Source organism: Mobula birostris, chromosome 23, assembly GCF_030028105.1.
Source record: "Mobula birostris isolate sMobBir1 chromosome 23, sMobBir1.hap1, whole genome shotgun sequence".
Classification (NCBI taxonomy): Eukaryota; Metazoa; Chordata; class Chondrichthyes; order Myliobatiformes; family Myliobatidae; genus Mobula; species Mobula birostris.
Window position 1 is genome coordinate 391,858 of NC_092392.1, and position 24,313 is coordinate 416,170.

General features: G+C 42.2%; 2 protein-coding genes across 6 annotated transcripts in view; one reads left to right on the top strand and one right to left on the bottom strand.

Annotated features, from left to right (window-relative positions):
* Positions 1 to 15,655, top strand: part of fbxo18 (F-box DNA helicase 1) — a 148,673-nt gene extending 133,018 nt beyond the window's left edge. For both annotated transcript variants that reach the window (XR_011882983.1, XR_011882984.1), the window contains one exon: positions 15,212 to 15,655. The gene's annotated coding sequence lies outside the window, so the exon portion shown is untranslated. The remainder of the gene's footprint in view (positions 1 to 15,211) is intronic.
* LOC140186952 (uncharacterized) overlaps positions 1 to 24,313 on the bottom strand; it is a 143,984-nt gene that overhangs the window by 25,284 nt on the left and 94,387 nt on the right. For 2 of the 4 annotated variants that reach the window (XM_072241795.1, XM_072241794.1), the window contains exons 3-7: positions 20,645 to 20,731; positions 12,084 to 12,218; positions 8,588 to 8,710; positions 8,296 to 8,460; positions 5,527 to 5,631 (exon numbers count right to left, since the gene is read on the bottom strand). In XM_072241795.1, the coding sequence (XP_072097896.1) occupies positions 5,527 to 5,631; positions 8,296 to 8,460; positions 8,588 to 8,710; positions 12,084 to 12,218; positions 20,645 to 20,731 (615 nt within the window). The remainder of the gene's footprint in view (positions 1 to 5,526; positions 5,632 to 8,295; positions 8,461 to 8,587; positions 8,711 to 12,083; positions 12,219 to 20,644; positions 20,732 to 24,313) is intronic. The other 2 variants (XM_072241797.1, XM_072241798.1) reach the window with 2 other exon arrangements.

Consider the following 24,313-nt stretch of genomic DNA (forward strand, 5'->3'; position numbering starts at 1 on the left):
CAATCAAAATGTTCAATCAAAGCCCCAATTATGGATGGTGATATAATGTGCATCTTCCAGAAGCTTTTCTTCAACCTCCACCTCCTTTATGCAATGCCTTTAGTGAAGTAAAACATCCCAAGCTACATCTCAGGATCAACATCAAGTTTTCCCTCATGTTCCCCTTAAACTTTTCACCTTTCACCCTTAACCCATAACATCTAGTTGTAGTCCCACCCAACCTCAGTGGAAAAAGCCTGGTTGCATTTATATCCTTTGAGATGTTGTATAACTCTATTGAATCTCCCTCATCCTTCAACATTCCAAGGAATAAAGTCAACCCTGGTGAGTTATCCATCCTAATTAGATTAGATTAGATTATGAGGACAAATCAGCAAATACCTCCTGTTCTGTAATCTGCATAGGGTCCATGACCTTGCTACTGATTTGCTTCAGTTCTATAGACTCTGGGTCTGTCTCCTGAGTAAATACAGATGCAAAAAATGCATTTACTTTCTTCACCATCTCTTTCGTCTCCACACATAGATTACCATTCTTATCGTCCAGAGGACCAATTTTGTCCCTTGCAATCCTTTTGCTCTTAACATACCTGTAGAATCCCTTAGGATTCTCCTTCACCTTGACTGCGAGGATGACCTCCTGATTTCTTTCTTAAATGTTCTCTTACATTTCTTATACTCCTTAAGTACCTCATATTTTCCTACCTGCCCTTACCTGCTATGCACCGTCCATTTCTTCTTAACTAGGGCCTCAATATTACTTGAAAACCAAGGTTCCCTAAACCTGTTATCTTTACCTTTTATTCTGCAGGCACATACAAGCTTTGTACTCTCAAAACTATATTTTTGAAGGCCTCCTACTTACCAGATACACTTTGCCAGAAAACAGCCTGTCCCAATCCACACTTGTCAGTTCCTTTCTGATACTTTAAAATTGATCTTTCTCCAATTTAGAATCTCAACCCATGGACCAGACCTATCTTTTTCCATATAAACTTTGAAACTAATGGCACTATGATCACTAGATGCAAAGTGTTCCTCTACACAAGCTTCTGTCACCTGACCTGGCACATTCCCTAATAGCAGATCAAATATCACACACTCTCTCATTGGGACTTCTGTGTACTGATTAAGGAAAAATTCCTGAACACATTTGACAAACTCTATCCCACCTAGTCCTTTTGCAGTATGGGAGTCCCAGTCAATATGTAGAAAGTTAAGATCACCTGCCATTAGTGATTATTAAGCAGAAGGATTCAGGGTACTTGGAGACTAATGATAAAATAAGTCTAAGTCAGCATGGTTTCTGTAAAGGGAAAACTTGCCTGACATATCTGTTAGATTTCTTCGAGGAAGTAACAAGAAGGGCGGACAAAGGAAAGGCGGTGGAAGTCAGTTACTTAGATTTTCAGAAGGCATTTGATAAGGTGCCTCACATGAGACTACTTAACAAGGTAAAATCCTATTGTGTTACAGGAAATTTTTTGGTATGGATAGAGGAATGACTGACAGGGAGGAGGCAGCTTGTGGGAATAAAGGGAGTCTTTTCTGATTCGCTGCCAGTGACTAGTGGTGTTTCTCAGGGGACAGTATTGGGAGCACTACTTCTCACATTGTTTGTCAATAATTTAGATAATGGAATTGATGTTTGTGAATGATACGAAAATAGGTGGAGGGATAGGTGGTGCTGAGGAAGTAATGCAAATTACTTAGACAAATTGGAAGAATGGGCAAAGAAGTGTCAGATGGAATACAGTGTTGGGAAATGTTTGATAATGCATTTTGGTAAAAGGAAAAATAGTGCAGACTATTATTTAAATGGGGAGAAAATTGAAACATCAAATGTGCAAAGGGACTTAGGAGTCCTCATGCGAGACTCCCAGAACGTTAATTTACAGGTTGCGTCTGTGGTAAAGAAGGTAAATGCAGCGTTGGCATTTATTTCAAGGAGAAGAGAATATAAAACAAGGAGATAACGCTGAGGCTTTATAAGACACAAACAGGCGACACTTGGAGTACTGTCAACTGCTTTGGCCTCCTTATCTCAGAAAGGATGTATTGTCATTGAAGAGAATCCAGAGGAGGTTCACAAGGATGATTCTGGGAATGAAGGAGTTAATGTATGAGGAGTGTTTGGCAGCTTTGGGCCTGTACTCACTGGAATTTAGAAGAATGCATGGGGATCTCATTAAAACCTACCAAATGTTGAAAGAACGAAATAAGGTAGATGCGGAGAGGATATTTCCTCTAGTGGGGATATCCAGAACTAGTGGGCACAACCTCAAAATTGAGGGGTGACCTTTTAGAATAGAAGTAAGGAGGAATTTTTTTTAGCCAAAGAGTGCTGAACCTGTTGAATGCTCTGCCACAGACTGCAGTGGAGGCCAAGTCCATGGGTATATTTAAAGCGGAAGTTGATAGATTCTTGATTGGTCGGGGCATCAAGGGATATGGTGAGAGGGCAGGTGTATGGGGTTGAAATGGGATCCGGGATCAGCCATGAGGAAGTGGCAGAGCAGACTCAATGGGATGAATGGCTAATTCTGCCCCTATGTCTTATGGTCTTATGCTTTTATAACACCTTATGTTTCTTGCACTAGTCTGCAATCTCTCTACAAATTTGTTCCTCTAATTCCCATGGACTGTTGGATGGTCTGTAATATAAATACATCAATTTTTATTCCTCAGTTCCATAATACTTCACTCAGTGAGTTCTCCAGTCTGTCCTGACTGAGCACAGCCATAACATTTTCCCTCATTAATAATGCCACCCCTCCTCCTTTAGACCCTCCCGCTCTGTCACGTCTAAAACAACAGAACCCCAGAACATTTAGCAGCCAGACCTGCCCCTCCTGCAATCAAGTCTCACTAATGGCCACAATGTGATAAATTCATGTGTTGATCCATGTCCTGAGCTCATCTGCCTTTCTTATGATACTTCTTGTATTGAATATATCGCAGCTCAGGATATTACCTGCACCTACTTTGTCTAAGGTCTTAACACCACCTGTTCTAGCACTCTGGTTCCCATCCCCCTGTGACTCTAGTTTAACCCTCACCATCCTCCATCACTAGTAAACCTTACTGCTAGGATATTATTCCCTTCCAGTTCAGGTGCGAACAGTCTCTTTTATATAAGTCCCACTTTTTCAAAATATCATATATGCACTTTAAGTCAACTTGAACATCTACAGAATTTTAAAATTATCTGTTAATATTGTTGTGTTAATATAATGTTATGTGCTGTATTTAATATATGTGCTGTGTTTTGCACCTTAGTAGCAGAGCTGTATACATGTGTACAGTGGAATGACAAGGAACATAAACCCACCTGCAGAAGGGAGATTAAAGAATCCCTACTTTGTGAGTGTGGCAAAGTTTCATCTTCACCAGATTTCACTGTCCAGGCCACTATTTCAAAGGCAGATATGCTGAACTTCCTCAGGATTTTGAAAGAATAATTTGGCTGCAGAAATTAATGCACTTAAGCTTTTTGAGTTTGCCTTTTTAAAATGTTTCATTGCTCTATTACTAGGCACAGGACATAAAAAGCATTCGATCAAAGCAGCAGGTTTCATGGAGGGACTTAAAGGAGAGAGGTCCATAGAGAGTATTCCAGAGCTTGGGGTCTTGGCAGCGTCACCAAAGTCACAATAGACAATAGACAATAGGTGCAGGAGAAGGCCATTCGGCCCTTCGAGCCAGCACCGACATTCACCGATCATCCACAATAGATAGATAGATAGATATACTTTATTGATCCCAAGGGAAATTGGGTTTCATTACAGCCGCACCAACCAGGAATAGAGCATAAATATAGCGATACAAAAACCACAAACAATCAAACAACAAAATGCAAACTATGCCAGATGGAAAATAAGTCCAGGACCAGCCTATTGGCTCAGGGTGTCTGACCCTCCATGGGAGGAGCTGCAAAGTTCGATGGCCACAGGCAGGAACAATCTCCCGTGACGCCCAGTGTTGTATCTTGGTGGAATATGGCCTAAGTCCAACAGCAAAAAGTTCAATATCCGGTCTACAAGCACGTTCCTCAATCGTAATATGACCCGGATTGCACCATCTGTTGTTAACCAGAACAGTAAGCACCCAACTCCTTTACGCTTACCGCTCTCAGTGCACTTCTGGTCAGCCCGAACGGTCTGGAAGCCGTCCATGGAGAAGTTTTGATCGGGTATGTCCTCGTGCAGCCCTGTTTCGGTAAAACATGGCACTTCCGAAATGTTCTCTGACTCCTGGCTAGCGCCGTCAACTCAACCATTTTATTACCCACCGAACTCCTCTTCTCCATAAATCTCTGTTGTCTCGACCTGGTCCTCTTTCCTTGACTTTGTGATCCCCCTCTGCATCCTCTGTGTGTTTTCCTCCAGATTTCAGCAGGGGTGTCCGCCACTCTGCTCGCTAAACCGGCCAGCATAAGCTCAATTAGCTGGTCCCTGGAATACACAATGCTACCATGCTTCTGTCCCACTAATGAGATGTGTCGGAATGTAACTATTTCCAGCGCTAAAAACCCAAATAAAACTCTTTCTACCAGCATGTTAGAGAGGGTGCAGCTTCGACGTGTTACCGTGCAAAAAAAAAGTACAAAACATAACGTAAGTTAAAAAGTAAGAAGAAAAAAGTAAGAATACTGGTCTGGAACGGCTGTAACAGGCTGCATGCATGAGCGGTACATGCACACTCAATCAGTACCCCGTTCCTGCCTTCTCCCCATATCCCTTGACTCCGCTATCATTAAGAGCTCTATCTAACTCTTTCTTGAAGGCATCCAGAGAATTGGCCTCCACTGCCTTCTGAGGCAGAGCATTCCACAGATCCACAACTCTCTGGGTGAAAAGGTTTTTCCTCAACTCCATTCTAAATGGCCTACCCTTTATTCTCAAATTGTAGCCTCTGGTTCTGAACTCCCCCAACATCGGGAAAATGTTTCCTGCCTCTAGCGTGTCCAAACCCTTAATAATCTTATATGTTTCAATCAGATCCCCTCTCATCCTTCTAAATTCCAGTGTATACAAGCCCAGTCGCTCGAATCTTTCAACATATGACAGTCCCGCCATCCTGGGAATTAACCTCGTGAACCTCCGCTGCACTCCCTCAATAGCAAGAATATCCTTCCTCAAATTTGGTGACCAAAACTGTACAAAATACTCTAGGCGTGGTCTCACCAGGGCCCTGTACAACTGCAGAAGGACCTCTTTGCTCCCATACTCAACTCCCCTTATATTGAAGGCCAACATGCCATTAGCTTTCTTCACTGCCTGCTGTACCTACATGCTTACTTTCAGTGACTGATGAACAAGGACACCTAGATCTTGTTGTGCTTCCCCTATTCCTAACTTGACACCATTCAAATAGTCATCAACAGTCAAGTGCCAAAAATTGGGGATGATCAAGAGGACGAAATTAGACACTTGCAAGAAGTTAGCGGGATTAGAGAGTTGCTGGTGATAACAGAGTCAGGGAAGGTATAAGGATATGGAGGGTAATCTGACTAATTGCAACTGACCTGTGGTAGTTACAGTAGAGGCAAAGTCAGAAGTTGTTTCTGTTGGTGTAGGAGAAATTATTGTTCTTCCTGCCAGTGTTTTCCTGGTTGTTACTGTTTCCATTCCTAAGTTGGTGTTTATATAAGAGGAAGAATATTTACAATTAGCTACCTTCTGTAAATACTTGTAATACTTAGTGTCCTTCACAAAAAGATACTTTACAACAGCATGCCGATACTCTTTATATTACAGTACATTCTACAATAGTTCCAGGTTTCCCAAACGTATAACAGATGGTCTTCTCTCCCAACCCTAGCCCACCACCCCCCCACCCCCCACCATTACATCCATATCCATAGCCTCTCGGCACCCTTCCCCCCACACACCGCTACCTTACCCTTCCTCTCCACATCTCATCCCTACACGGACACAGCCACTCTCTTACTGTGTTTCCATGTGCCCTGCTGCTACCTACAAGAGTTCTTCTTGCCAAGTCACTTTGTCACTTTATCATCTCCTGCCAGACACATATGTACAGATACTCCTGTTCCTAATGTCACATCTTGTGTACACATGGCCACACTCAGTTACTTGTACATTCTGTTTTATAGGATTGCTTTTATATTTACATTTATTGCAGATTTTTTACTGTGTTCTTTATGCTTATAGTATGTTTTTATACTGCATCGGATCCAGAGTAACCATTATTTCATTACCCTTTACACTTGTGCACTAACGAATGAATATAAACAATCTTCAAAGTGCAAAAGTAAATTTATTATCAAAGTACATATACAACCCTGAGATTCATTTTCTTGTGTGAATACACAACCAATGTGCATAAGACAACAAACAATGCAAATACAAAAAGAGAAAAAATTAAATAAGCAATAAATATCAAGAACATGAGATGAAGAGTCCTTGAAACTGAGTCCATAGGTTGTGGGAACATTTCAATGATGGAGTGAGTGTTGTTGAGTGAGGTTATCCCCTTTGATTCAAAAGCCAGATGGTTGAAGGGTAATAACTGTTCCTGAACCTGGTGGTGTGGCTCATGAGGCTCCTGTGCCTCCTTCCTGATGGCATCAGTGAGAAGGAAGCATGACCTAGGTCGTGGGAATCCCTGATGACGGATGTTGCTTTCCTGCAACAGTGCTCAATGTAGATGTATTCAATGGAGTGGAGGGCTTTACCCATGAAGGCCTGGGCCATATCCACTACATTCTGTAGGATTTTCTGTTCAAGGACATTGGCGTTTCCATACCAGGCTGTGATGCAACCAGCCAATATATTCTTCACTACATATCTATAGAGGTTTGTCAGAGTTTTAGATGTCTTGTTAAATCTTCGCAGACTTCTGAGGAAGTAGAGGCACTGCCGTGCTTTCTTCATAATTATACTTATGTGCTGGGCCCCGATGAGATCCTTTGAAATGATAAAACAGAGGGATTTAAAGTTGCTAACCCTCTCCACCTTTGATCCCCTGATAAAGACTTGTTCCTGGACCTATGGCTTCCTCCTCCTGAAGACAATAAACAACTCCTTGGTCTTGCTGACATTTAGTGACAGGTTGTTGTTGTAGCACCACAGTCAGATTTTCAGTCTCCTTCCTATATGCTGATTCATCACCCACCTTTGATTTGGCTTACAACAGCGGTGTTGTTAGTAAACTTAAATATGGCATTGGAGTTGTGCTTAGCCTCACAGCCATAAGTATAAAGCGAGTAAAGCAGGGGGCTAAGCATACAGCCTTGTCGTCCACCTGTGTTGATGGAAATTGTAGAGGAGATGTTGTTGCCAATCCAAATCAACTGGAGTTGGCAAGTAAGGAAGCCGAGGATCCAATTGCACAAGGAGGTTTTGAGGACAAGATCTTGAAGCTTATTGATTAGTCTTGTGGGAAAAATAGTATTGAATGCCGAGCTGCAGTCGATAAAGAGCATCCTGATGTATGCACCTTTGCTATCCAGATGTTCTAAAGTTGAGTGAAAAGCCATTAAAACGGCATTTGCTGTGGACCTGTTATGCCTGTAGGCAAATTAGAATGGATCCAAGCGTTCCTCAGGCAGCAGCTGATACATTTCATCAGCAACCTCCAAAAGCAATTCATCACAGCGGATATAAGTGCTACTGTATGATAATTATTGAGGCTTGCTTGAAGCAGGTGGGTACCCCAGACTGTCGAACCATGTCATTAATGATATCGGTGAACACTCCATCCAGTTGATTGGCACAGGTCTTTGGTACTTGGGTAGGTACCGTATCTAGGTCAGATACTTTCCGTGGGTTCACCCTCCTGAAGATGCTCTCCCATCAACCTCAGAGACTAAAACCACTGGGCCATTGGGGGCTGTGGAAGTTCATGACTGTTCCTCCATTTTTTGATAGTTAAAGCGAGCATAGAAGGCATTGAGCTCTTCTCGAAGTGAGGCCCTGTTGGCACCTATGTCGCCTGGTTTTACATTGTAAGAGGTAATAGCATTCAAGCCCTGCCACGGCAGGGCATTCATGGGCTCTACAACTCAAGATCTCGGTATTATTTATTTGTTTGTTTCTTTTTTGTTATTAGTTTTTTTTGTATTTGCATAGTTTGTCTTCTTTTGCACATTGGTTGTTAGTCTTTGTGTGTAATGTTCATTTATTCTATTGAATTTCTTTGATAATAAAGTTACTTTGAACCTTGAATCTTGAATGATTAATTAAGCATTGCATTTATTACAGTGAATCCTAGCCCACCTCTATGACCAGAAGTAGCATGCAGAGTTGAACACATTCTGTAATGTACTGACCTGAGGTGTTGCTACTAATGAAAGTGATTGTTGTTCCAGCTGTTGCTCTCTGTTTTCTGTCTGAGGGCACTGCTGCTGTGGATTCTGTTCCAGCTGTTGCTCTCTGTTTTCTGTCTGAGGGCACTGCTGCTCTCCATGTCATATTTAAGGGTCTCAGTCCTTTGTCTTAATTAATATATAAATGTGCGATATTTAGGAGAAATTGATATTAACACAGTTAGGCAAATGCTGTCATAATACTGGCAATTTCACTTCATCTTCCAGGCAGTACCTGGGTCAATTAGCAACGAACCTGAGGTATCGGTTGTTAATGGAGTGCTGGAGGAGGTTTGGCTGGAGATTGAAATGGATCTTGTTGCAGTGGTCAGGGTTGCTGCTCTTGTTACTGTTGTCAGTGCAGCTGATAAATGGCTTCCTAAAGTTTTCCAGCATGGAATAAAGCAGAACAAACTTAAAGTGAACTCACTCCATCAGGTGTTTATTCCCCCCCGCCAATAAAACAGAACTCTGCCTTGAAAATGTGGGATTTAGAGGGACTTGCATTTGTTCTTCCTTGCCACTGTTTACTAGAGTAAGGAGAAGTCTTTGTGGTTCATGATTTGTGGGCAAAGCACACCATTATGACATGGAAGAGGTTTGGGACAGTTTACAATGAGTAATAACATTGAAGCAGAGCATTTATGCTCTGTATGAGCCTTTCCCCATCCCTCTTCATCTCACCCTACCTGAATGTTCTTTCATCTCTTTCTCCCACATGTGCATCTGAGCTCTCCTTCCATGTTCCTCACTCAGTAAGCTATCTAACACTAGATCCACATTCTAACCACCTCTCAGGTTAATATAGTTCTCCAAAATACATTGTTCATTTTCTTTCATTTAAGTTGCGATGTTAATTTGAAGTTGAATAAGACATTGGAGAAGCCAAATTGGAATATTATGTGTACTTTTGTCACTTACAGTAAAAGACATCAATAAGATTGAAAGAGTACTGAGGAAATTTCCAAGAACTTACTTTGAACCTTTGAATCTTGAAACTTGAACGATTAATTAACCACTGGGTTTATAACATAAATCCTAGCCCAGCTCTGGCCTGGACTTTTCTATCCTAATTTCCTCAAAACATCAAACACCTCCTCTTCGGTGATCCAGATATGGTCCATGACCCCACTGCTGCTTTGCCTCATCTCTATAGATGCTCTTGTCTGTCTCCTAAGTAAATACAGATATAAAAATCCATTTATCCATTTAAGATGCCCTGTGTCTTTTTAGGCTCCATGAATAGATTACCACAGTGACCTTCAAGTCGAACAATTTTGTCCCTTGATACCCTTTTGCTCTTAATATATCTGTAGAAGCCCTTGGGATTCCCCTTCACCTTGTCTGTTAGAGCAACCTCAAGCCTTATTTTAGACCTCTTGATTTTCTTCAGTGTACACTTGTATTTCTTACATTCCTAACTGTCCCTTTTGTTCCTTCCTTTCTATATCTGCCATATACATTAATATAACCTAGGCTTCAAAATCCTTTGAAAATCAAAGATCCCTAAAACTGTTATCACTGCCTTTTATTCTAACAGGAACATGCAAACTATGTTCTCTCAAAATGTCACTTTTGAAGGCCTCCCACATACCAAGCATTCCTTTGCTAGTGAACAATTTATCCCAATCCACATTTGCCAGATCCTTTCTGATGTTATCAAAACTGGGCCTTCTCCAGTTTAGAATATAAGCCTGAAAACCAAGCGTATCCTTCTCCATAATTATATTGAATTTATGTAATTATGATCATTAGACCCGAGGTATTCCCCTGCACATATTTCAGACACTGGCTCTGTCCTGTTCCCTAATTGGAGACCCAGTTTCATGCTCTTTCTAGTTGGGATTTCTGTACATTTATTAAGAAAACTTTCCTGAACATATTTGACAAACTCTATCTCATCTAGTTCTTTTACAGTTTGGGAATCCCAGTCAATAAAGTTAAAATCATCTACTGTCACAATCTTATTTTCCTTACAACTGTCTGCTTTCTCTCTACAAATTTGTTCCTCTAAATCCTGCTGGCTATTGGGAGATCTATAAAATAACCCCATTAACATGGCATGTTAACAAATGTAACAAAATACATCTGCTTTTTAGTTTTATGTCTCAAAATATTTCTTTGTGCTAGAACTGATTTTGTATTTGATTATTAATCCCTCTAACACTTCCCTCCATAACACTGACCTACTTAATTAATCCTCTACATTTTTCTCTCTGCCTGAACATTGTATTCCTTTAAAGCTGCACTGGGGGTATTTTGAGTCAGAGAAATGCCTGAAGGCTGAGCTGAGGTGGACAACCCGCAGAATTGAAGCTGACATACAAAACCATGAGTCCTATAGAAACTCAGTGTATCAGGCAACGTCTACAGGGGGAAACAGTCGACATTTTGAGCTGAGACCCTTCATCAGGACTGAAACAAATGAGGGCAGAAGCCAGGAAAAGAAGATGGGGGAGGAGAAGCAGTACAAGTGGACAGGTGACAGGTGAGACCAGGTGAGGGGAAAAATGGGTGGGTTAGGGGACTGATGCTGTGACAAGATAGGTGGAAGAGGTAAAGGGCTAAAGAAGAAGGAATCTGATAGGAGAGGACAGTGGACAACAGAAGAAAGGGAAGGAGGAAGGGCACCAGGGGGAGGTGAAATGTAGGTGAGAAGAGAAGGGCTGTGAGGTGGACCAGAACGTGGAATGGAAAAAAAGAGAGGGGAGCGGGGAAGAAATTCTGGAAGTTGGAGAAATCCATGCTTATGCTGTCAGGTTGGAGGATACTCAGATAAAATATGAGGTGTTGCTTCCCCAGCCTGAGTGTGGCCTCATTGTGGCAGTAGAGGAGGCCATGGATTGACATGTTGGAATTGGAAAGGGAATGGGAATGAAATGGGTGGCCACTGGGAAATTCTGTCTTTTGTAGCAAAAAGAGTGAAGGTGCTCAACAAAGCGGTACCCAATCAATGTTGGGTTTCACCGACATAGGCAAAACTGTTCTCTCCTCTCTTATAACCTTCTCGTTTCTAAGCTGGCATCCACTTGGAACAACATCACTCATCCTCTCATTAACCAGGAAATCTTTCAACTTGCTTCTGTCTTGCCATTAGAACAAAGCTGTTAATGCAACAGGATCCTTATGTATGTTACAGACTTTGCATGGCTGGTGACACTCAGAGGAAATTTCCCACCTCAATCCTGCAATTTTAAATTCGGTCACCTTAAAATATCATTTAGAAATAAAACATATCAATCTTCAACATTTCTGGTAATTTTATGGCATGGTAACTAGAACCATTTATGGTTAATTATGGTTACGGCTATGCGGACTTTCCCCAGCACATTGTCAGGTTGTGTTGGTTGTTACATTTCACTGTCAGTTTCGACGCACTGCATTTCTGATTAAAGAATCTGTATCATAATCGTCTCTGTGTCCTCACATGCTTGCCCAAGTTGTCTGTCAAGGTCTCACTTTCTCTCGGTCTTCCTCTGGGAGTTTCCCTTGATATGGGACAACCCAGTATCTTCTACAGGAACAAACCCCTAGAAACCAACTTCAAGGCAGAGTTCACATTTTATAGCCTCTCAACCAAAGACGACTGTAACTAAATTGTCTCTACATTACTACAGAAATAGTATTTAAATGAATCGATATTAAATATGTTACAGAAATATCTCTTTCAAATATCATTTTATATTACCCAAATACTATTGACATTTTGCCATGAAATCCCTGAAGGGTAACTGCATTAAATAGCAACACACCTGAGGTGACTGTGATATCCATAGTTGATGTATAATGATCTGCAGTGGTTCCCGATTTTGCTGGCTCTACCGATGTAGGTTCTACAGATGTTGTTAATGCTGTCGGCTTTACAGATGTTGCTAATGATGTCATTGCTGTAAATAAATGACTTCCTAGATTTTCATTCATGTAAAACTTAAATGTGTTTAAAACCAAATTAATCTGCCATTATCAACAATGTAACTTTCCTTCAGAACACACCCTTTAAGTTTTCTATCAAATTAAATAACTAATTATAAAACAATAACTCTCCCTCAAACATTTCACCCACAATTGTAGGATTATGCATCCTGCACTAATACACTGGATGTCAATAGATCACTGTCAGTAATCTGAGCCTGATATTACAGTGCCTGGACTTCGAAAAAATTAAAGCTGGGATTCAAGGCAGCTTTGCTCATTTGAGTGACTGCTAAATTTAGGCCATTGCAAAAGAAATGGAAAATATTTAAAGTACTTTGCTTTAATTTTTTTGAAATGGGAGGGCATGTTGTGATTTTATTTTTTACAGGCAACGAAGTCACCTCAGCAACCATCCATAACTGGGTCTGTTAAATGAGATTGGTCATTTTTCAGATCACTACTTGTGATCAAGGTAGAATATTCATTGTTTTATTCTGTGTAGATTAACGTACCATTTGTGCAACCTTTGCTCTTGCAAAGCAGCACTTGGTACTTGAAGAAGATAAATCCCAAACACCCAAGGGAGCTCCCAATGCGAGCAGAACAAGCCTGGGCAGGAGACTATACAAGGTAAACCCAGAATCTCAGTTCAGAATAAGTTAGTTAGGTATAACCAAGGAACAACACTTGGTCAACAGTACATTTAAAAGCAGATACGTCAGCAAAAAAGGTGAGAAGTGTTTGAAATACGTAATCTACGAGTCAATGCTAAAATGGAAGATATGATCGGAAAAGAAAGGGGCTGAGAAGTGTTTTCTTTATTTATTTTTGACTGTTGTTGTAATCTCTAAGGAACTTTCTGTCCTCAGTGGACTTTCACAGAATGTACTAGCTTCTCTATAGCCCATGCAGTGTGAGTGCTGGCAGGGGCACTTGGAGAACAGGTGCAGGGACTATGCTACCTCATGTGTACTGTGTGGGAAACATATTCAGAATCAGGCTCCAGCTGGTCCACAGCTACAGGAACTAACTAGGACTTCATAACTAGTAGATTAGTGGTCTCCAACTTTTTTAAGCCCAAGATCCCCTACCTCGACCTTAGTGAAAGGCAAGATCTACCTACTAAATAGTTTAGAGAAAAAACAGCTCAGATTGTACTTCCAACTTGAGGTCTTTTATTTAGGCTAATTGTATTTGAATTACACAAAATGCTTTTGTCAAACTTGCAAATTAATTCAACCAAAAAAACACTGTAACTAAGAAAACATTGTACCAAACAGACCATAGCTGTCTTTCTTTAAGAATATTACAATACTTCATACCTTTTGTAGTAACTTCTACTTTGAAAAAGGATGACTCGACAACTTCATGTCCAAAGGAACAACTTTATCTGGGATGGCGAAACCAATGCGGCGGAGGGGCTTATACACACATGCGCAGAAAGGACCGGACGTAAAACCCTGCAACCCCGGAAACAACTTCTGTTTACAAACAGCTTTCCATAGTGGGAGTATTGCTATATTACCATTATCCTAATTGGTATTAACTTATCTTTATAATGTTCACATTACAACACTTCTCCCCCTTTAAATTCCAACATTCCCGAAATGTAAAAGAACTGGGAAACAAAAAACAGTGGTGTCATTAGCTTGCATACCCCTGAAACTTATACTAGTGTCTCAGTAACAGTTTACCAATACAAAACACCTGAAAAACGTGGCAGATTCAACATTCAGTCTAATGAAGGAAACTGTCCACTCGAATATTCAGTCTGTCAGGAGGTTTGCGAGGGCACTGTGCTGCAATGGCTTGTTGACTTGCTACCTGAGATAAAGAAACGAAGAGCACGAGGAACTGTCAGATGATGTGTGGCTACTGAATTTAGGATTTCTGATAGACCTAATGGCTAAATTAAATGCCCTTAACAACGTGCTCATGGGAAAAGACCGACACCTGCCCCATATGATAAGCGCAGTAAATACGTTTAAGGCCAAGCTCGGTGTTTGGATTTCAAATTTAAAGAACGGGAGGCTGACACACTTTCCCAACTTGGAGAGACTGGCCATCAAGGAAAAAAAATGCTTTTTGCCCTGAGCAGTACTGTGCTTACCTAGACAAACTGGCAATAGAGTTTGATCGGTGTTTTGGGTAGTTAAACGTCATGAAAGATATTGCTGCATTTATTTCAAACCCATTTCTACCGTTCGATATTGAACAGATAGCAGCCAAATTCCAGCAAGTGTTTGGTGTGCCAAGTGATATTGAAATGGAAATAATTGATTTGCAAAATGACATCGAGCTTAAAGCAAGATCAAGGGACGGTGACCTTTGGGGGCTTGTCTGCAGGAAGAAGCTTCCTCATTTCACCACATGTGCACTAAAAGTCAGTGCCTACTTCGGGTCAACTTATCTGTGTGAAAATCTAAGTACAGGAGCTCTCTTACTGACAGACACCTCACAGACTATCTCAGACTGGCAGTCTGTAGTTATGAGCCAAATTTCAGGGAACTAGCAGAAAGTATTCAGCCCCAGTCATCCCACTGAGTACAACAGTCAATTTTTATTCATTTATTTTTTGTGTTGAAATAAAATTAAATAATGAAACTTAGAATTAAAGATGTTGTAATGTGAGCATTATAAAGATAAGTTAATACCAATTAGGATAATGGTAATATAGCAATACTCCCACTACAGAAAGCTGTTTGTAAACAGAGGTTGTTTCCAGGATGCGGGATTTTACTTCCGGTCTTTTCTGCGCATGTGTGTATAAGCCCCTCCGCCGCATTGGTTTTGCTGTCCCAGATAAAGTTGTTCCTTTGGACATGAAGTTGTCGAGTGGTCCTTTTTCAAAGTAGAATTTACTACATATGACTCACATATGCGCTGTAGGGGTAAAATTTGCTTTTGCATCAAAAGGTTTATCAGGCATAATATATTTGTGTATTTATTTTTCTTTTTTTTTCAGGATCTACTAGGAAAGTCTCAAAGGTCGACCGGTTGGTGACTACTATAGTAGATAGAACAACGTGTTACACTTGTACCATCAGAGGCAAACAGAATGCACTGACACTGCAACAGAGTGCCATCAGTGACACCAACCAGGCATGAGTTTACATACAATAATATTTTACAAACTTTGTTGTATCATTCATTTATACTAAAGCTCTTCTCCCACAGTGTAATTAGGTAGATCACATTGTTGTCTTTTTAGAAATGGCTATACCTTAATTCTTGGGGGATAGATATGTACCTTTAACAGTAAACTCATGAAAAACTTTTGGCCTGCCAGTTACATTCACTCCTACACATTTAGTTTCAATAAACTGGTGGTAGAATCTCCCATGCATCTCTGATGCATTCGATACTTTTCTCCCCTGAACTTCAAGCTAAAGTTGGCACAGAATTTCGTACATAACCATTACAAATAAAATTATGTATTAGATTGCTTGTTACTGTGTGGCCTACTCAAAACTTATTAATACTTTATACTTCATACTTTATTGCCGCCGAACAATTGATACTAGAACGCACAATCATCACAGCGATATTTGATTCTGCGCTTTCCGCTCCTTGGATTATAAATATTAAATATTAAAAATAGTAAAAATTAGTAAATATTAAAAATTTAAATTACAGATCATAAATAGAAAATAGAAAATGGAAAGTAAGGTAGTGCACAAAAACCGAGAGGCAGGTCCGGATATTTGGAGGGTACGGCCCAGATCCGGGTCAGGATCCGTTCAGCAGTCTTATCACAGTTGGAAAGAAGCTGTTCCCAAGTCTGGCCGTGCGAGTCTTCAAGCTCCTGAGCCATCTCCCAGAGGGAAGAGGGACAAAAGGTGTGTTGGCTGGGTGGGTCATGTCCTTGATTATCCTGGCAGCACTGCTCCGACAGCGTGCGGTGTAAAGTGAGTCCACGGACGGAAGATCGGTTTGTGTGATGTGCTGCGTCGTGTTCACGATCATCTGCAGCTTCTTTTGGTCTTGGACAGCACAGCTTCCATACCAGGTTGTGATGCACCCTAGAAGAATGCTTTCTACAGTGCATCTATAACAATTAGTGAGGGTTTTAGGGGACAGGCCAAATTTCTTTACTTTTCTCAGGAAGTAAAGGCGCTGGTGGGCCTTCTTGGCAGTGAACTCTGCTTGGTTGGACCAAGTCAGGTCATTTGTGATATTGACCCCAAGGAACTTAAAGCTTTTGACCTGTTCCACTTGCGCACCACCAATGTAAATTGGGTCATGCAGTCCGCTACTCCTTCTGAAGTCAACAACCAATTCCTTCACCTTGCTGACGTTGAGGGATAAGTTATTGTTTTCGCACCAAGCCATCAGGTTCTTAATTTCCTCTCTGTACTCAAACTCATCATTACCCGAGATACGGCCTACAATTGTTGTGTCATCAGCAAACTTATATATTGAGTTCGATGGAAACTTGGCTACACAATCATGGGTGTACAGTGAGTACAGCAGGGGGCTGAGTACACAGCCTTGTGGGGCACCAGTGCTCAGAGTGATTGTAGAGGAGTGCTTGTCCCTTATTTTTACAGCCTGGGTCCTGTCTGTGAGGAAGTTGAAGATTCAGCTGCAGATCTGAGTGCTAAGGCCCAGGTTCCGGAACTTAGGAATCAGTTTATTTGGAATGATGGTATTGAAGGCAGAGCAGTAGTCAATGAAAAGGAGCCTTACGTACACGTCTTTATTCTCCAGGTGTTCTAAGGAGGAATGTAGGGCCAGAGAGATGGCATTTGCCGTTGACCTGTTGCTCCGGTAGGCAAATTGCAGAGCATTGAGGTTGACCAGTAGGCTGTGGTTGATGTGTGCCATAACCAATCTCTCGCAGCACTTCATAGCAATTGATGTCAGAGCCACAGGTCGATAGTCATTCAGGCATGCCACCTTGCCCTTCTTTGGCACTGGGATTATCGTTGCCTTCTTAAAACATGAGGGGATCTTAGACTGAAGCAAGGAGCAGTTGAAGATGTCAGCAAACACTCCATCTAGCTTGCTTGCAGGGGCCCGGAGAACCCGTCCTGGGACGCCATCTGGGCCCATTGCCTTCCTTGGATTTATCTTCAGGAAGGCCCTTCTAACGTCCTCCTCGGTGACGATGAATCTCGATGCCACCAGGTCCGGTTCATCCGGAGGGAGCGGGACGCTCCTCTTCTGTTCGAATCTTGCGTAGAATACGTTAAGTTCGTCAGGAAGAGAAGCTCCACAGTTATTGATATTCCTAGCCTTTTCTTTGCACCCAGTGATCTCATTTAGACCCTGCCATAGTCTACTGGCATCCCTCTGGTTAGCCTGGGCTTCCAACTTGGCTCAATATTGCCTCTTGGCTCCCTTAATGGCTTTCTGGAGTTCACGCCTGGATTCCGTGTAGCGACTGGTATCCCCGGACCTAAAAGCCGCAGCTCTAGCCTTTAAGAGGGACTTGACCTCATAATTCATGCAAGGTTTCTGCTTAGGGAATACCTGGATCATCTTGCGAGACACACAGTCCTCCGTGCAGTTCCAAATAAAGTCTGTGACAGCTGAGGCATACTCATTGAGGTTAGCTGCCCAGTCCTTGAATACTAACCAGTCCACCAATTCAAAGCAGTCACGAGGACCTCATCCGTTTCCTCCGTCCAACGCGACACTATTTTTGACATCGTGACTTCTTGCTTCAGTTTCTGCATTCAATAATGTTTTGTATTTTTTGTACTAACGTAATGGGAATTGATTTGCATAGGACAACACAATTATATACTTATCTTTTTCATTCTACCTGCCACTCCCTACATATTCTTGTGCTTACCTAGACACCACCAAAATATCTGTTTCCAGACTGCCGTGGCAGCAAGTTTCAGGCACCTACCACTTTGCGTAAAAGACTTGCTCTGCACATTTCTGTTAAACATCTCCCCTCTCACCCTAAAGATATTTTCCCTAGTAATTGAAATTCTAACCCTGGGGAAAAGATTCTGACTGTCTACCCTATCTATGCCTCTCAGAATTTTATAAACCTATCAGGTCCCCCTCAGTCTCCAGTGCACCAGAAAAAGTTTCTTCAAACTCTCCTTATACCTCCAAACAATCTGGAAGATCCTAAATGCAGACTAAGATCCTGTTTGTGACACCATTACATAAGGTATATTTATAGATGTATTTGGCAATTGAACAATCATGTGAGTCCTGCTGGTCATTGTAGAGAAATGCCACAATGCTACTTGGACAACAAACATATTGATGCATTGATCTTAAAGTCAAAGACAGGCTAACCCTGCCTCTCTGAAGCCTTGCCTCAGATCTTTTCAAGCTGTTCCTGCTGGCACATGCTATTTGCTGCATTGCAGAGAAATATGAGATAAAAGAGATTGCAGATGCTGGATCCTGGAGAAATATACAGATTGTTTATAGCTTGTTGAGAAATAGCTCGACTGACCAAGAGACGAACCTCCCATTGTTGGTCACTGCAAGTTCTGTATGCACATCTGGAAGGTGTATTTGTATGTGGTGCTCCCCAAAGTGCAAACATTCACCGTAGATGGGTAACACAACCTAAAGACAGAAAATAGCGTAACCAGCCAGAAGGGCAGGTAGTTTAAGAAAAGAGAAACCTTTAATGTTTCTGATGGAAGATGCTTTCTTAGAACCGAAAAGGAGAGAAATATGTCAGTTTTAAATTGCATTAAGGTGGGGGAGAGATAAGAGGGACAAAGGGAATATCTATAATGGGGTGAGGCCCCGGTTGCTACGGGGATAGGTTGTGGGTGTCATTTTATTAATGTGTTAATGGGAGCAGCCAACGAAGGGAGAAAATGAACAAAAGATATGAAACGGTGTAGAGAGAGAAGAAGTACCAATGAAGCAATGTAAAAGGGTGTGAAATTCAGAGCTGGAGTTACATGCCTGGGCAGAGTGAATGCCTGGTTGTCTTTCAGATGAGGCAATGCTCCAAGGCCCTGCCTGTCCCCTCATTGGGATGTTAAAATTTCCATGGTATTCATTGCAAGAACACATCACACTCTGCAGCATTTGCCTATTATCCAATCACTCTGACTCTGTGGTTTGTGGTATGAATAAGCTATTTGCTGTGTTTTATAAGTCACTTCAAAGAAATTATAAACACAAGAAAGAGATTCTGCAGATGCTGGAAATCCAGAGCAACATACACAAAATGCTGGAGGAACTCAGCAGGCCAGACAGCATTTATGGAGAGGAATAACCAGTTTTGGGCTGAGACCCTTCATCAGGCCTTGATAAAGATTCTCAGCCTGAAATATTGGCTCTTTATTCCTCTCCATAGATGCTTCCTGACCTGTTGAGTTCCTCCAACATTTTGTGTGTGTTGCATTTTGAAGAAAACTTGATTCTAGTTTGGTACATCCTGGGATGGGTGGACCTTAATCTTTTTTCATCTACCAAATCCTTTAAAATTAGCACCATCTTTAGACTAAAATCTATTGGAAAGAGCATAGTAGAGGCTATGGTAGAATTCTCCTTCACTTTGTGGCACAATCATATTTTATTTATTCGTACATTGGAAGCGGATTCAAGGTTCATTTTGAATTTATAAACATTTTTCAGGCTTAATTTTCCAGCTTGCTACAGTATTTTACTAAATGTTTCAATATCATTGATGCAGAGTTCATGAGACGTAGGAGCAGAATTAGGTCATTTGGCCCATCCAGTCTGGTCCACCATTCCATCATGGCTGATTTATTATCCCTCTCAACCCCGTTCTTCTGCCTTCACCTTTATTAATTAAGAATCTATCAACCTCCACTTAAAATATACTCAATGACTCGGCCTCCACAGCCACCTGTGGCAATGAATTCCAAGCTATTGATCTTTTAGATATTTCTACTTTTCTCTCAAGTTTATGAGACAACTCTTCCCAAGTCTATTAATAAACCCCACCATATTTCCTATTAGCAGGAGTGCATATAAATTTATTATTGCCTGTTTTGCTGCTTCCATAAATCACAGACACTTGAAGGAAACAGAAAAATGATCTAAATACTGATGTTAGAAAAAAGACAGCACATTGGACACTGATGACAAGACTTTAACAGTATGAACAAGTCAACGAGTGAGTCAGCAGAGTTAGTGAATTTGCAGGATGTAAAGAATATAGTCGACCTCATCAAATATATGATGGTCTCTTTGAGGTTCTGAAGTCAGAGAACAAGTAAACGAATGCAAACTGTTTCAGTGGATGGGATAAAAGCATCAAAGATCATTCTGCTTCAGAGTAAGTCACAAGTCAAATCATGGGATGAAACACAAACGTTAAAGGAACTCGGGGGACTGCAGTACACTATGAAAGCAGAAGTGCTGAACACTCAGAAAGCAGGTATTAGACTGGCCTCCACAGCTTGCAAGGTCAGTGAAGTGGCTTTAGGTAACAAACCTGAAGTGCCATGGATGGTAGGAGTCAATTCCTCAGGGACCTCAGCTGATGAAGTGCTTGGTGCTGGTGACTGAGCACCACCTATCCCTGACAATGGCAGGTATAGAAGAAATAAAAATCAGTTAAGGAGCAAGTACTGATAGGTAGATGTTAATTCATACATACACACAATTCATCTGAGTTCCATTCTGGGTTCAAATAAAATCCTCCTGAGTCAAACTTGCTCAAATAACAGCAGTACTCCTGTCTTTCTATCAATATATCCAATAACCGTAATAGAATCAATGAAAGACCACACGAACGGGGTGGCAATCAATGTGCAAATGACAACAAACTGTGCAAATACAAAAATAAAGAAAAAAAAAACACTAAATATCAAAATATCCTTGAAGAATCCTTGAAAGTCATTCCACAGATCGTGGAGCAGTTCAATGATGGGACAAGTGAAGTTATCCCCTCTAGTTCAAAAGCCTGATGGTTGAGAGGTAATACCTGTACCTAAACCTGGTGGGGTGGGTCCTGAGACTCCTGTCCCTTCTTCCTGTGGCAACAGCAGGAAAGGGGGCATGGCTTGGGTGTTGGGAGTCCTTGATGATGGATGCTGCTTTCCTGCAGCCGTGCTCCATGTAGGTGTTCTCAACGGTGGGTCGGGCTTTACCCATGATGGACTGGGCCATATCCACTACTTTTTCTAGGATTTTCCATTCAAGAGCATTGGTGTTTCCATACCAAACCACGATGAAACCAGTCAATATACTCTCCACCACACATCTATAGAAGTTTGTCAAAGTTTGGAATTCATGCCGAATCTTCACAAACTTCTAAAGAAGTAGAGACGTTGCTGTGCTTTCTTCATAATTGCACTTATGTGCTGGGCCCAGAACAGATCCTCCGAAATAGTAGCACTGAGAAATTAAACGTTGCTGACCCTCTCCACCTCTGATCTCCCGATCAGAACTGGCTCATGCACCTCCAGTTTCCTCCTCCTGAAGTCAATAATCAGCTTCTTGGTCTTGTTGACATTAAGTAAGGAGTTGTTGTGGCACCACTCAGGCAGATTTTCAATCTCCCTCCTATATGTTGATTCATAACCACCAGCTAACAACAGTGGTATTGTCCACAAATTTAATGATGGCATTGCAGCTGTGCTTAGGCTCACAGTCATAAGTATAAAGTGAGTAGAACAGGAGGCTAAGCACACAGCCTTGTGGTGCACTTGTACTGATGAAAATTGTGGAGGAGATGTTGTTGCCAATCCGAACTGACTGGGGTCTTCAGGTGAGGAAATAGTGGATTCAATTGCACAAGGAAGTATTCAGGCCAAGGCCTTGAAGCTTATTCATTAGTTTTGAGAGGATGTTAGTATTGAATGCCAAGCTGTAGTAAGTAAAAGACATCCTGATATTTGCACCTTTGCTGCGCAGATGTTCCAGGACTGAGAGAAGGGCCAGTGAAATGGCATCTGCTGTGCCTGTTCTGACAGTAGGCAAATTGGAATGGATCCAAGCCTCTTCTCAGGCAGCAGTTCATATGTTTAATCACCAACCTCTGAGAGCACTTCTTGGCCAAGAATGTAAGTGCTACTGGCCAATAATCATTGAAGTAGGTTACCATGTTCATCTTAGGGACCAGTATAATTGAAGCCTGCTTAAGCAGGTGAGCACCTCAGATTACTAAAGTGAGGAGTTAAAGATATCAGTGAACACTCCAGCCAGTTGATCAGCATTGGTTTTTAGTACTCATCCAGGACCAGATGCTTTCTATGGGTGCTCTCATGTTGGCCTCAGAGGCTGAAATCAAAGAGTCATCGGGGTTGTTCCTCCATGTTTTGATGGTCAAAGCTATTTTATTACGTATGTGACAACCATGCTGTATTCATTCAGATCCTCCGATGAGTCATTGAACATAGCCACTCCTCTGCCTCTCACAAACACATCTTTGTTGTCCTCATCCCTGGAGACTTGCTCTTTTGCCTCTGCCTGTATGCAGGTAGGAGAAGAACAGCCACGTGATCAGATTTCCTGAAATGCAGTCTATGCATGGAACAGCAGGCATTCCTAATCATAGGACAGCAGACTATTAGGTCCCCTGGTGCTGCATATTACATGCTGACAATAATTGGGCAGAGATTTCTTCAAACAAGTCTGAGTAAGGTCTCTGAGTATGATTTGAAATACGCCAAGGCGGGCTGCTTTTTGTTTGGTGATGGCAGCACCTTAAGTGCCTGATTAACTTCGGCTTTTGGCAGTATGTAAACTGTGGTCAGGATCATGAAGGAAAATCCTCTTGGTAAGCAGAACGGTTGGCACTTAATCGTTACATGTTCTGGGTTGGGAGAACAGCAGTGCAACAAGACCAAGACCACTGTGTCTGAACACCACAGACAGATTATTATAAAACACAGATGCCCCCACCTTTTGCCTTCTGCAAATCAGCAGTTCAATTAAGCCTGTGCATTGACACATCAAAGTTGCTGGTGAACGCGGCAGGCCAAGCAGCATCTCTAGGAAGAGGTACATTCGGGCCGAGACCCTTCGTCAGGACTAACTGAAGGAAGAGTGAGTAAGGGATTTGAAAGTTGGAGGGGGAGGGGGAGATCCAAAATGATAGGAGAAGACAGGAGGGGGAGGGATGGAGCCAAGAGCTGGACAGGTGATTGGCAAAAGGGGATACGAGAGGATCATGGGACAGGAGGTCCGGGAAGAAAGACAAGGAGGGGAGGGGGGACCCAGAGGATGGGCAAGGGGTATAGTCAGAGAGACAGAGGGAGAAAAAGGAGAGAGAGAGAAAGAATGTGTGTATATAAATAAATAACAGATGGGGTATGAGGGGGAGGTGGGGCATTAGCGGAAGTTAGAGAAGTCAATGTTCATGCCATCAGGTTGGAGGCTACCCAGATGGAATATAAGGTGTTGTTCCTCCAACCTGAGTGTGGCTTCATCTTTACAGTAGAGGAGGCCGTGGATAGACATGTCAGAATGGGAATGGGATGTGGAATTAAAATGTGTGGCCACTGGGAGATCCTGCTTTCTCTGGCGGACAGAGCGTAGATGTTCAGCAAAGCAGTCTCCCAGTCTGCGTTGGGTCTCACCAATATATAGAAGGCCACATCGGGAGCACTGGACGCAGTATATCACCCCAGCCGACTCACAGGTGAAGTGTTGCCTCACCTGGAAGGACTGTCTGGGGGCCTGAATGGTGGTAAGGGAGGAAGTGTAAGGGCATGTGTAGCACTTGTTCCGCTTACACGTTTAAGTGCCAGGAGGGAGATCAGTGGGGAGGGATGGGAGGACAAATGGACAAGGGAGCCGCGTAGGGAGCGATCCCTGCGGAAAGCAGTGGGGGGGAGGGAAAGATGTGCTTAGTGGTGGGATCCCGTTGGAGGTGGCAGAAGTTACGGAGAGTAATATGTTGGACCCGGAGCATTAACTTCCGCTAATGCCCCACCTTCCCCTCGTACCCCATCCGTTATTTATCTATATACACACATTCTTTCTCTCTCTCTCCTTTTTCTCCCTCTGTCCCTCTAACTATACCCCTTGCCCATCCTCTGGGATCCACCCCCCCTGCCTTTCTCCCCGGACCTCCTGTCCCATGATCCTCTCATATCCTCTTTGCCAATCACCTGTCCAGCTCTTGGCTCCATCCCTCCCCCTCCTGTCTTCTCCT